This window comes from Opisthocomus hoazin, chromosome 18 (genome assembly GCF_030867145.1).
Source record: "Opisthocomus hoazin isolate bOpiHoa1 chromosome 18, bOpiHoa1.hap1, whole genome shotgun sequence".
In the NCBI taxonomy this organism is placed as follows: Eukaryota; Metazoa; Chordata; class Aves; order Opisthocomiformes; family Opisthocomidae; genus Opisthocomus; species Opisthocomus hoazin.
The window spans coordinates 336,803-350,574 of NC_134431.1; the positions used below are offsets into that span (position 1 = coordinate 336,803).

The 13,772-nt window shown below is 48.6% G+C and overlaps 1 protein-coding gene across 4 annotated transcripts in view; it reads right to left on the reverse strand.

Annotated features, from left to right (window-relative positions):
* The window catches only part of RBM39 (RNA binding motif protein 39), a 31,885-nt gene extending 22,653 nt beyond the window's left edge, over positions 1-9,232 (reverse strand). Inside the window, exons 1-4 of one of the 4 annotated variants that reach the window (XM_075438946.1) lie at positions 8,941-9,228; positions 5,758-5,820; positions 3,869-3,918; positions 171-365 (exon numbers count right to left, since the gene is read on the reverse strand). In XM_075438946.1, coding sequence (XP_075295061.1) covers positions 171-365; positions 3,869-3,918; positions 5,758-5,808 — 296 coding nt within the window. In that variant the 5' untranslated portion in view covers positions 5,809-5,820; positions 8,941-9,228. Of the gene's footprint in view, positions 1-170; positions 366-3,868; positions 3,919-5,757; positions 5,821-8,372; positions 8,488-8,940 lie in introns of those variants that run through there. The other 3 variants (XM_075438944.1, XM_075438945.1, XM_075438948.1) reach the window with 3 other exon arrangements.
* Between the last annotated feature and the right edge of the window lie 4,540 nt (positions 9,233-13,772).

Genomic DNA, 13,772 nt, shown 5'->3' on the forward strand with positions numbered 1-13,772 from the left:
GTGTTTCTGTCCTCCTCTATTTCCACTCTGTTTTTATCGACACTTTAACATTAACCTCTCGGCTTCCTTTCTGAGATAATTAGTGACCAATTTAGAGAGCAGAGCGAAACTTTAAGCTTCCACACCATACACTGAAACACCACACATGCAGCTCTACATAAATAACCTACTAGGGACTTCTATAGCGGCCTCTGAATCTGCGATCTCTACTCCTAGAACGGCTGCGTCTGCGTTCTTTGCTTCTGCTCCGTTTCCTTTCCCGGCTTCTGCTCTTTTTCCTTTCCCGATCTCGGCTCCGTTTGCGTTCCTTACTTCTGCTCCTCTTCCTGTCATGGCTTCGACTTCGGCTCTTGCTCTTTTTTCTCCTGAGAAAGAACACAACAACTTTGGTTACAGATGTCAATGTTATTTATCTCACATGCCACCATTCTTCTAACCTGAGGTCACAGGCAGTGATAAGGAAAAAAGTTTCTACCTGTTGGTATTCATACAAGTTTCTTTTGTTAAATGGGTTGTTAAGCATGTTGGCAATCTTTTAAAATATATCATGAGCAACACAAAGGGCTCCAAAGCACTATTTTAGATTTTTAAATCACTACTGAATGCCTCCAGGAAGAGTAAAAGGACTGAAAAACATTTCCTGCATTAGATCTAGTACACACCATATGCAGTACTTCACGTGTCTTTCCAACACACTTTAAACACACCACCGAGATACCAAAAATAAATTATATTTTTACAGCAAAGTGTAACAAAACACAACAAATATCGAAAGGAGAGGCAAGTCTCAGGGAAAGGAAGGTGGGTTTCTCTTGATACTCCCTGTCATCATTCTTAATACCCCGCCTAAGGGCTTTGCTTCCTACCTGCTACTCCCACTCATAAGCCACTTGATTTTCTAAGTCTGCAGTTCCTACAGGTTTGGGGCAAACTGCAGATCTTCACCATTTTAACCATTTACTTAAAAAATTTAAACTTTTGAAATCTGTAAGTCCATTATACCTCACAGCTGAAAACCAGTCACTGCTCCATTCTTAGCAGACTACTTTGGGGTTCTTTGCCTTTGTTTTTCCCCCTCTGTCTCAGACCATAAAAACTTAGTCTCCTAGTTTTTAAAATATATGTATGTATACACAAAACACATGTTAAACAGATCCTTAAGCAATTACTTAGCACACTAATTAACTTTAAATTTTGGAAATCACCAACTCTGCTGTTAAACTTTTGAAATTCAAAACATCCTTTGCTATTAAATTTTTCCTCTCCTCCTTTTACGCCTTCTGATCACATACACCATCTTTTTTCACAGTAGTCACACATTTGAAGACTTTGTATACCATCACCACCCCTTTTTAAAAAAAGTTAATCTCTTGCTTTCTATGGCCATGTATAAACTAAGACTTCTAGTTAGTTTCAAATACTAAAGTAAAAATGTCTCGGGTGCCACATCTAACTGCCTAATCATCACTAGCAGATTTTGCTCTCCAATCTCCACCTAGGAAGACCCATTAAAACTATCTCAGTATTTATCTCGAGATAAAAATTTTGTGATTCGGTTTTAAAAATTGGAGTATCTCATTTTTAACCTGTTATTTATCTACAATACCCCATCAGTTTCTCTAATATTTTTGTACAGAGAACCTGCTGCATCAAAACCTGATATTCAGAGGCTTCACAATCTCCGATGACACCATCTATAAATCCAGGACGATTTGTATCAACATCGCTTAACCACGCTTCCTACTGTAACGCAGCCTGTGACAGTTGGGCACACATCGTCTCTCTCTCCTAGGATCCATCACTTACCAACATCTCCCTAAGTCAAAACCCCCAAACACTATCATAATAGCTCCGAAAAATACTACCGGGAGCTTGGTACACTGGCCAGTACAAGTAACTACTAACTGCAGCCAGTCTTCAGTAAAGAGAACTACTCACTGTCCAACTGCGAGCTGAACCCTCTTCGCATGCAAAGACTCCTAATAGTCAAGATCCACATTCTGCCTTCCAGTCATCATTACAGTGGACATACAGTACAAACATCTAGTAAAACCGCAGATACATCATCGTTCCTATTTCTAAAACAGAAATTTAGTATGATTTGACAATTACTGAAAGCTGCGGACTAAATCCAATGTTATTTTTCAGTTCACGTTTGCTGTGCATTATGGTTTTCCTGACAGTTTGAATCTTCTCTCAGCACTGTCCAACTCAAGTCGATGAAGAATCTCCTCCAAATGACGCTCCACACAATTTAACTGACAAGAAACGCAACAAGTCTTGTAAAGCCTATATACACCTCAGTCTTCAGCAACAGAGTACACTGTCACCAGTCACATAGAAAATGGTACAGTTTGTTCTTTAAAGGTTATGGGGAACCGCAGCTGTATCAAATCAGAATTGTGGGACAAAAAGCTTCATACTATCAGAGAACTGCAGTACAAGAATAACTAACCTTCTAGCAACGGCTAGCTCGAAAACTGAAATGGGGAGATAGTGCAGGAGCAACATTTCTGAACAGAGACAAGGGTACAATTAGGAACAGCAGAAAAAGGTGAAACTCCACACAACAAGTAACACTGCAAGACTAACAGTAGCAAAACACCTTGACTTGCTTCTGGTTTACAGTATTATGATTTTTTTCTAAACTTATTAACTGTTTTTCTGAATCAGAACATACAGGTCCAACCTGGAAATGGGACCACGGGCAGAAAGATCACACATGTCACTGTTTTAGTCTTAGAGAGCTTACAGCAACTGAGGAAACGAACCGAAATACGTTCTAGTATTCTCATCATTCTACCACAAACCAAGGTCAGGACCAATTCTAAAATTTAAAAACCACTGCTTCTCTTCTAGATCCCAGTTTGTATTTTGAGACTAGTCATCGGTGTATGTATTTTAACGCAATAAAAATTCAAACTGACAAATACTGGGAGCAGCTGCTTTGGTGGCGTTTTAGGGAGTCTCAGTATTTAGCATGAGAATGATGTTTACAATATTGTTTAGAGTGCAGACACAAGGTATAACCAATTTCAATTTATCAGATTCCAACAGAAGTCTGACACTGGAACCAGACCTCTCATTTCCCAAATATTTATACACCTGGGAAGAAACAGTCTTTGGCTCCCTTCAGCATTTCCTCCGTATGATTTCAGAAGATGACAACAGCATTTATGCTGGCTGCTGAAGTCAGCTGTGTGTTACAAAAACGTACTGGTTACTGTTTAGTCAACTATCAAATTCATAATTATTCTTCCTACATCAACTATCTGATCACCAAATGATGCTTGCTAGGTAAGGAATTTATTTTACAGACTTAAAAACCTTCCATTCATTTAGTGTGTTTAAGAGGCTCTTTTATGCAAGGCATTTGTGCTTCAAATTTCCAGTCTGATTCCAGACTGTTTGGCTCATCAGCAGGTGTTCAGTCCCGGGAATTAAGCTTCTGAAGAAGGCGGGCTTGTACTCTGGCTCTTTAAAAAGGTTATAGTATAAGTTTATAAAGTTTAGATTAGCACTGGTATCCTTTGAACTGTTCCAAATCACAAAAATCTACACCAACTACATTTTCAAAATGCAAAATCCATCTCATTGCCAAAGCAACAAAACATAAATATGCTGAACCTACCAAGTCTGTACTTTTACCTGATGCTAACAGTACATGTTTCCACAACTCTGACGACATCAGTGACAAAGGTGTAACTACACTTGTAAACAAAAGAAAATTTCCTAACTGCTGCAGTTGCAGCAATTGCAAATACCAAGCTTTTCCATTTTACTTCCCTAAACACTACCCATACGCATTCACAAGTTTACACAAATCTGCAGGCTCCCCTCAGACACAGAGAACTGAGAAAATACTTACTTCTTGCTGCGTTCTTCGTGGCCATTGGCACTGCTCAATTTGTTCTCATCCTAAGCAGGGTTGATAGAAGAACATCGTGAGGACGAAGCGGAAACATTTCAAGTGGTCAAAGGGTAATGGGAATAGGAATAAGAAAATACAAAACAAAAATTTTAATACTAAATTAGTTGTTTACAGTTTAATGTGGAAAGCTTTAGAAAATTTAGGCAGGCATGTTTAACCACTTTGCTGCTTAAGTTTAAGTCAGACAATTACAAAACACAAGACTTACATCATTTAAAAGTGTATATTAAATTGTAGATACTTCCTTACATGGTTTAGAGAGCAAGTTATCCTGCAGAATTCAGCACTCAAGTGGTTAAATGTTATTTCAATAAAATGTAAGAGGAAGTTTCAGGTTTCTGTTTGTGTGCCCCTCTGACCAGTACCAAGGCTATATCTCTGCCTAAGCCCCAGTGGCTACGCTAGCAGCCAGCCACTACGGATTTCCTGTGACCGATGCCATTCCCGAGATCTTCGCTCATTTTCGTTGAAGGGTTGTAAGAGCTTGATGTCACCTCTGTCACACATCTCGCCCTGAAGCAAACAGGGATTCACACTGCTTTAGTAACGTCGACTCCCAAGAAAGTCATCAATAATCCACCAGTCCAGCCTAAACATTCCCTATTTTCCATACCTGTTTACATGGAAAATATCCATGTTAAACCAGGACACAAGAATTTCAACATAACAATTTAACAAATTTTTCTTCAAGATTTTAAAGTAACTGCTAAATATTACATAAACTATAAGTACCACTTAAAACTTACAAATGCTCATCCAAAATTCATTACATAGTTGTAATAAACACTGCAAATAGACTAACAATAGCTGCTATATAATTTATATACTTCATTTACACTTTAATCACATCAGTTACATCAAAAGTACAATTCCTAAGCAACTTCATATACATTTCTTGCAAAACCAGTGCTAAAGCATGCATAATGTTAATACTACACCACCATTTGGTGAAAAAAACAAAAAAAGACAGTATTCATTTGCTGCTGGTTTAGGTAAAAGACATCACTACTCTAATTGATAAAAGTTTTGCATGAAAATTGACATTTCCTAATTAAACAACTAGGACAGAACAATACAAGAGCTTATTTTAGAATGACACGGCAGACTGTGATACTGTCTTTTACTTGCTAAGAACATTCTATTCAGGGATCCAAGAATTTCTGTAAATTCGTTCACTCAGCAATTGATTTCCATCTGCCCTGTTAAAAGATTAACCGCCACCAGTCTTCTGCATTAGAAGCAAGTCTCACTCTTCCTGCACCGAGCAGACTGTTCAAATATTTACTCGCCATGGGACTGGTGAAAAGGTTATTCTTGGAACCCTGCTGTTTTCCCAAACCACTGCATTCACCTTGTTGCTATACCAAACTGAACCTGGCCATTTCAGAAGTTGTTCGTTTCTTGGGTTTTTAGGGGGTTTTTGTTGGTTTGTTTTGGTTTTGTTTGGGGTTTTTTTGTTTTGTTTTGGGTGTTTTGTTTTGTTTTTAAACCTAGGGGACCACGGTACAGCGATACGTCACTCAATTACTACCTTATGATTGACAGTTCACACTGGAATCAAAGGTGAATTCATGGGAGTAGAGGTGAGATATCGTTAGGCAAGTCTACAAAGAGAGATAGATGGGCATTTATTCATCACGCTGAAGTGAAACTACTGCACAATATAATTACATTAACAGTATATATTTACTTGTAAGTTACATGTAATGCATCTCCAATAAGACAAATCATGAGGGCTCCAGGGATGTTAGTTTACAGTTCAGCAGTAGTTTCATGAATAATGCTACATTAAGGTAAACAGGACCTCACTGGCACATTTTTCTCACCTTCTTGTAAGGAGCTTCAAGCATTGCTTCAATATCAATATCATCAGCCATTTTTCAGGACACCTGAAAGAAGAAGCAAAATCCACCTGAGACGGAAAACACCCTTGTGCTTTATATTCCAAAGGCTTTTGCTTCAGAGGCCGTAACTGCATTGACTCAAATTCACGGAGCAGTATCTCAGCAGGCATCTCCAACAAGAACTGGAATGAAGCTACGCCCAGCGAGATGCTAAAGAACGTGACACAAAGCAATTACAGCTGCCAACAACCAAATGCTACTGAACACAATTAGCCAGCGGAAACCCCAGAGGTATTCCACCCACTGCTTTCAAAACAAAGAGCACAGAGCAGAAGCGCAGGTCTGCGTCCACCTTGAGAGGGCCCAGCACTCAACAAAGACCCAAGAGAGGCACATACAGAACACCGAACACTCAGGCAAACCTGTTCACAGCTTCCTAGCGTTTGCTACCGTCCCGTTTACTAATCTGAAGACTTAAAGTGAAAACTATGGTACTTTAAGAATTATGGTCTCCTGCATAACGGAGGCCACAGAAGAAAGTTATGGCTCATACATCAAGAGCTACGAAAGCATAAACAAGATCCATCCAGTCTGGAACTTCAAGTTTCAGACAAAAAAGATCCACCATGCCATGTAACGCTAGTTACCACAAACTTCTTATTTCAATTGTTGCTCTTATTTAGAATCATAGAATCATTAAGGTTGGAAAACACCTCTAAGATCATCAAGTCCAATCGCCAACCCAAAACCATCAAGCATGCTGAAAAATGTCCACTGAAGGACATGGTTTAACTTCAACCCCCTAATGTAATTTTGTGTTTATTATACTCTGAATCCCCTTGACATTTGATTTCCTTTCCCTATGCAGGCATGCTATTAAGAACCTGTCAAGACTCTCTGCATTAAAGGGTAGACTCAACTTCCTCAAATCTCTTCATAAAACACTTCCTTGCCTTTTCCTTTCTTAGGCTCAAAAACGGCCAGACCTCTAGATCCAAGTCAGACAGCCCACAAGTGAAGATTTTCCTGCCTGTGTACCATCAAATTGATTTTACATCATACGGGTGAATTCTTGTACCTTGGTTACAGGCATTGCTGCAGGAACTTTGCTGTCCAGAGACTTCTCCAGCATAATGAAATGGCTTTAACGTTTCAAAATCCTTTACGCTGTTCACTCACCACCTGATAACTGAGACCATTATACCTGAGCCACACCACAGGTAAGAATCAAGTCACTCTCCCACCCACATCTGACCATGGCCCATTAACACAATCAAGAATAAACCATAATCCTTCAGCAGTATCAGAGCACTGGAAGGTCATGCTTAATCACTTCACCTAGGCACACTACCCTCATTTTCAAGTTCTTACCCTTCGGGCTACAGTGCTATTACTTACAAATATGATCATCCTTAGTTTACGTGGAACGGCTGAATTTTACTTTTTACTATCTACATTCAGCTTTTCAAGCCATCTACATACACGCCTATGATTTAGTTCATTGCCTCTCTATCAGCATTTGGTACAAACAAGGACATCAGTATGATTAAGGACCATGACGAAACCCAGGATTCTGCAAGAGAATTCCTACCGGTGACAACTCCCACCCACAATTACATTCTCATACGTGTAATTTAGCTAACACATCCAGCTACACCTGGAGCTGGATTCTTCACCCTGAAGGTGGGGACAGGGCCACAACAGGGGCTGCCGAATCGTGCGAGGCATGGCAAAGCAAACAGGGAATGACTGTTCGTGCATTCACTCCAATAAGAAGAGTGAATGAACCATCATCCGGTGGGTTCAACACAAAGGTCCTTATTCACACGGCATTAAGCCATGCAATTCACTGTTACAGAGCACTGTGGATGCTAACAAAGAAAGAAAAACACATGCAGCGTTCAAAAAAACCTGAAACAAAAAAGCACCAAAGTTTACAGAAAAAGCTTTTCATTAAACAAAGACATGCCTTGTGACCCTGAACCACAACTCGCCGATGACTAAGGGCGTGCAGAGAGAAGTATCACTGTACTATTTCCCTGTGTTTCCACTCTTTCTTAGGCATCTACTGCTGTCCCCCATCACAGACAAGCTCCTGAGATACAAGGACCTTTGGTCTCACCCTGTGCAAATTGTGCCCTTTGTACTCTCTACAAAATACTTTCATTGGGATAAAAACATGTTTTTTATCAGAATACCCTCTGTCCACATACCTTCGACCTACTATCAACTTTGTAATTCATGTAACGCATACAATGACGCTACATACAAAGCTATTCTTCACAAAAAAAAAATCACGAGACTCGTTATTAATTTCAAATTGGCAGAAAACCATGACAGATTTTCAATCACCTTTCATTAAACATTGAAGAAGCTCAAAGTAATTATCATAAAAGCCTTCCAGCAGGCTCAAAATAAGCTGCATATGCCTGACATCTCGACAGAAAAATAAACCACCAAACCCAAAACTAATAAGAAAAGCTACTAACAGCAACACCACCACCCCAAAACATCAAAACAAACCCGGAACCAACGACGCTTGAAACTCCGTGGGTCTACAGAAAACCTCCAGGCACATGAAATTTCCTGCTACTGACCCAGGCAGCATTCCGCAGGCAGATTCGCTCTCTCTTCGCTGTGTTACATCACGCGAAAAGGAGTTCAGAGAGGCCCTCTCCTCCAAATCACCCGCTCTGCGACCCCCAGGCGCTGACAGCTCCCCTCGCTTTGCGAGGAGCCGCCGGGAGGGGCGGCGGGGGGCAGACGCAGCCTCTGCCCGGCGGGGTCCCGCCCGCAGCCCCCCGCAGCCCCCGCCCCGGGGCCGCTCGGCCGGGCCCCGCCAGCCCCGGCGGCGGCTGCGCACAGCGCCATCGTGGGGGGAGCCGGGGAGGGGCAGCGGCGCGCCGGGGATCGCCGGGCCCGCCCGCTACGTGGCCGCGGGAACGAGCGGAGCCCACAGGCCCGGGCCTCGGCGCCGGGGCAGCCCGCCGGGCGCTCCGGCCCCGGCACGGCGCAGGACAGGCGCGGCGGGGAGCGCGGGGGCGGCCCCAGAGGACGAAGGACGGGGCCGCCCGGCCGCAGGAGAGGTGGCGGCGCGAGGGGAGACGGCCCCGCGGGCCAGGGCTGGGCCGGCAGCTGCCCCTGGGCCCCCCGCCCGGCAGTTACCTGCGCCGCGGGCGGGTGCTGTCGTCGCTCGGGCGCCCGAGGTCCGGCGGCGGCGGCTCTCGACTCCTGCGCTGGCTGCGCCGACGGCGGGGGATGGGCCCGAGGGCTCCGGAGCCCTTTCCGGCCGTCCGAAGCGCAGATGGGCGGTGCCGCTCAGCCGGCCCCGGCGCGGTAGGCGGCGAGGGGCGGCGCGACCGTGGCGGGCGGTCCCCGGACCTGGGCTGAGCCCCGGCGCTGGCCCCGGCGGCTGCTCCCCGAAATGGCGCCCGCCGCGTCCGGCTGCTCGCAGGCTCCGCGCACGGCACGGGGGCGCCCAGCGCCCGGCGCAGGGGCTCTCGCGAGACGCAGGGCCGGGCGAGGCCCCGCGCCCGCCGCCTCTCGCGAGATTTGTGCGCCCGGAAGCGGCGGCTCAAGCGCTCGCGAGACAGTGGGGCGGACGGGCGGGGCCGCCACCCGCCTCTCGCGAGAGCTCGCGCGGGGCCGCGGCGGGAAGGTCAAAGGGGAGCCGGCCTCGCCCGCGCGCCCCCTGCTGGGCCGGGTGGCTCCGCTGCGGCCTCCCCCGGGCCGCCCCCCCTTCCCCCCCGCCCCGCCGCGTAGCCGGGGTCGGGGCTCCGTCCCGTCTCGGGGCCTGCCGGGCAGGGGAGCCCCGCCGCGGCCTGGTCCCCGAGCCGCAGCATGGCGGGGGTAGGGGCCCTCCGGGGGGAGCGCCTGCCGCAGCAGGGTCAGCCGGCAGCGCGTCCTCCAGGGAAGGAGGGTCCCCAGCCGCCCTGCGCGGCCGCTGTCACCGGCGGCGGCTGAAGAATCCCCTCGCTAAACCGCCGGTGGGGAGGCTCAGGAAGCGGGCGTTCGTCACCGCAGCGCGGGATGCACGGGGGTAGCTGCACCCAGAAGGCACCGTTACTCGGGGTTTGTGGGGCGTTAACACACACGTCCGTTACCTGCCCGAAAAACGGTTATCGTATTCAAGGAGAGGCGGAGGGAGCTGGGCTTGTTCAGCCTGGAGAAGAGAAGGCTGCGAGGGGACCATAGAAATGCTTATAAATATCTGCGGGGGGGGGTCAGCAGGACGGGGCCAGACTCTTTCCAGTGGTGCCCAGCGACAGGACAAGGGGCAACGGGCACAAACTGGAGCAGAGGAAGCTCCAGCTGAACCCGAGGAAGAACTTCTTCCCTCTGAGGGTGACGGAGCCCTGGCCCAGGCTGCCCAGGGAGGCTGTGGAGTCTCCTTCTCTGGAGATATTCCAGCCCCGCCTGGCCGCGGTGCTGTGCAGCCTGCTCTGGGTGACCCTGCTTGGGCAGGGGGTTGGGCTGGGTGACCCACAGAGGGCCCTGCCAACCCCAAACATTCTGTGATTCTGTTTCCAAGAACTCGTTAGCATATGTTAATGTCCTTCGCGCATGTCTGTTAGCTCCCTCAGGGATCGTCAGGGCTCTCCAGATGAAGGCTCGTCCTCTTCCTCACCGTGTCCGCTGGTTCACCTTTGCTTCTGCGCAAACGCGGTTCTGAGATCGCGTACACCATGTCCTTCAAGGTGGCAGCATCGCAGCCTTACGGTCGCTTTGTGGCCTCCTTATCTTCATGGTCCTGCGCGCCTGCTCTCCCAACGCCGAGCTGACCAAGTGGGATTGTTCAGGAGTCCCTCAGCTTACAACCTTCCCAACTATTCACAAAGAACCAAGACATGGTTTGGTTTTAATTAATCTGTTGTGCAATGATTCTGAGACGTAAAGCAATAACTTTTATCTACATCCGCTACATCTGTTACATTCGCAGGTGTCACCAGTTCCAGGGCTCCGTCACCCTCAGAGGGAAGAAGTTCTTCCTCATGTTCAGCTGGAGCTTCCTCTGCTTCAGTTTGTGCCCATTGCCCCTTGTCCTGTCGCTGGGCACCACTGGAAAGAGTCTGGCCCCGTCCTCCTGACGCCCACCCTTAAGATACTCATAGGCATTTCTAAGGTCCCCTCGCAGCCTTCTCTTCTCCAGGCTGAACAAGCCCAGCTCCCTCAGCCTCTCCTCGTAGGAGAGATGCTCCAGTCCCCTCCTCATCCTTGTAGCCCTCCGCTGGACTCTCTCCAGTAGCTCCTCATCCTTCTTGAAGTGGGGAGCCCAGAACTGGACACAGCGCTCCAGATGAGGCCTCACCAGGGTAGTGTAGAGGGGAAGGAGAACCTCCCTTGACCTGCTGGCCCCACTCCTCTTGATGCACCCCAGGATCCCATTGGCCTTCTTGGCAGCCAGGGCACGCTGCTGGCTCATGATCAATTTGTCATCCCCCAGCACTCCCCACAGAGCTCTCATGAGGCCTCCTCTGCCCCAGCTTGGCTCCATCCCGGCTGCGCGCAGGCGTCTGCTCCAGGCTGGCTGTGTTTGCGGGGAGAAGCGGCAATTTTTTCCCATTTTGGAGCACCACGTGGCCACGAGTGGGTTTATGGTCCCTCAGCTCCAAACGCTGCGCTGGCATTTCACATCCCCGTTGCACTGTGCCATCACTGGAAGAACAGGAGCGTCTCCTCTGTAGTCAGGCCATCTGACATCCATCTCCAAATTTCTACCCACATCTGTTACATCAAACGCTTGCTGTAAAAGAAAACCAACGCCTTTCCTGAGATCCCAGTTGGCCCTGGCTCTAACATTTCCAGCGCAAGCAAGACGTCTTGGGTGGCAATGCCGAGTGAGGACAGCGCTGGGGATCTCCTGCTAAGGAGGAACGCCCCATTGCCTGTCTGACAGCTGAAAAGAACCAAACCGTTGTGACAAACACCCAACGTGTGTGTGCCATGTCCAGGCCTGTCGGTCCCTGAGCTGGGTGCCGGAGCCTGAGAGCGCAGGAGGAAGCATCGTGAGTGCTTGCTGTGTTGAAACACTTCTGTCTTGGGCCAAATGGGTGATGGTCTGGGGTAGCACTGAAGATGTGCTGTCGCAAGCTTGTTGTTCATCGTAGGAGAGAGGGGTAGAGCAGATCAGGTCGTAGATGGGGCAGGGGGGTGACATTGTGTGTGTCCCTTCACAACGGGTTCTTCTGACGTGTCGATGTCTGTGGTCTGACCTTCCTCCCGTTGGCCGAGGGCTTGGCGGGACTCGTTAGGAGCAGCTGCGGCTGAAGGTGTTGTGGCTGTACCCTTCTGCCAGAAACTCCCCCCCCGACCGGGCCACCACTGTCCGGCAGCTTTTTAGCCACCATAGGCCCAAGTATAACTTAAATTGTCAGTGACCTGGCGTCCTGGTGCAGCTTTCGGCCCCAGCCCCTGCAGATTGCTAGAGCTGTCAAGCTGGAGGGTTTAACTCAGAAGATAAGTAGTGGTTTGTGAAACAAAACCCGCTTGTCTCATTAACAGTGCTTTGTTTCCCCTGCAGGCCCACAAAATGGCTCATTTGTGTTGAAATTTAACCATATGCAGTAAGTTTTGGCCAATCTTTCAGCCTAGTGCAGACAACATTGAGCAGGTTTCCTGCTGAAGTCGGCACAACGTAAGCAATGATGGCTGGGGGCTTTAGGGTCCGCCCTTCTGGTCCTACGGATCTGAAACAATGTAAAGAGAAGTTCTAAACAAACTTTGCCTCCTGAAATGATGATTTTGCTATTGCATATGGAAATACTTACACCAATTAAGGTATAAGAGCTCAGGCCCACAGAGTTCCAAATGAAAACCTGTTTTCACCAAACTCCCAGGCTACTGTGTCATTTCGTGTCATTCCGAACAAAGTTAGAATCATAGAATCGTAGAAAGTTTTGGGTCGGAAGGGACCCCCAGAGGTCTTCTAGTCCAACCCCCCCGCAGCGAGCAGGGACACCGCTAACGAGATCGGGTTGCTCAGAGCCCTGTCCAACCTGGGCTTGAATGTTTCCAGGGATGGGGCCTCCACCACCTCTCTGGGCAACCCGTTCCTGGAACATCAGTCGCCTGAGAAGACCCGGAGGCCCTTGCACAGAGTTTCCAAGTCTTTCTCTGCTGAACTGATCGGCACAATTGCGTTTGGGACATTAAGGAAAAACAAGCTGTTTAAAAAGATTAAAAAAGCGTGACTGTATAGCTCTAGTCCAACCTAATCACTTTTGTACAAGTTGGTTGCACACGAAATTAATCGTTTCCTCACAGACCAGGTGCGGTTTGTTGTGGCCGTTCCCGTGGCACGGCGCTGGCTGCGTGTCCCGCACCCACTGCCGTCGCCCGCTGCTCGTCAGTGCTGCTCCTCGCCAGCCACCCGACGGTCTGCTCTAACCCGTACGTCTGCGCTGAGGCTGGCGCCGATGGGCGCCGTCAGGGGTTCCTCTCCCGCTGTTTGCCTGCAGAGGCCCGGACGTGTCTGTCCTTGCTCCGTGGACGCATGGGCTGGCTGGGGATGGTCAGTGAGGGACCTCGGCTGCGAGCAGCAGCGCCAGCCCTGTGTCCAGCCCCGGCGTGTCCGTGGTGCTGCCCTGGCCCATCGCCCGTGGGCCGTCAGCAGCGCGGGGCTGTCGGCGCGGCCGCCACGCACCTGGCTGGGTTCACCGCCGGGGCTGCCGGGAAGGTGGGGGAAGCGCTCAGTAATGTATTTCCCAACAAAAGTTTTCCCGGTTGCGGGATGGCTCTGTCTGCCCAAGAGACTGGCTCCCGCCACAGCGCTGGGGGTGACGCCGGTCGTTGCTGGCTTTTCTTTGTCATCGCCGACTCTGCCGCGAGCGCCAGGGCGTTTGCTTGGCTGATGTCCCTGGGGAGATGCAGGGGTGTTGGGGGGGGGTGGGAGCCGTGCGTGTTACCCCGCGCTGCGGATGGCGGGCGGGACCTCGTGGGATTAATAAATGTAAATAGGGAAAAAAAGAAAGAGGCGGTGAAGCAAAAGGGTTGGAGCT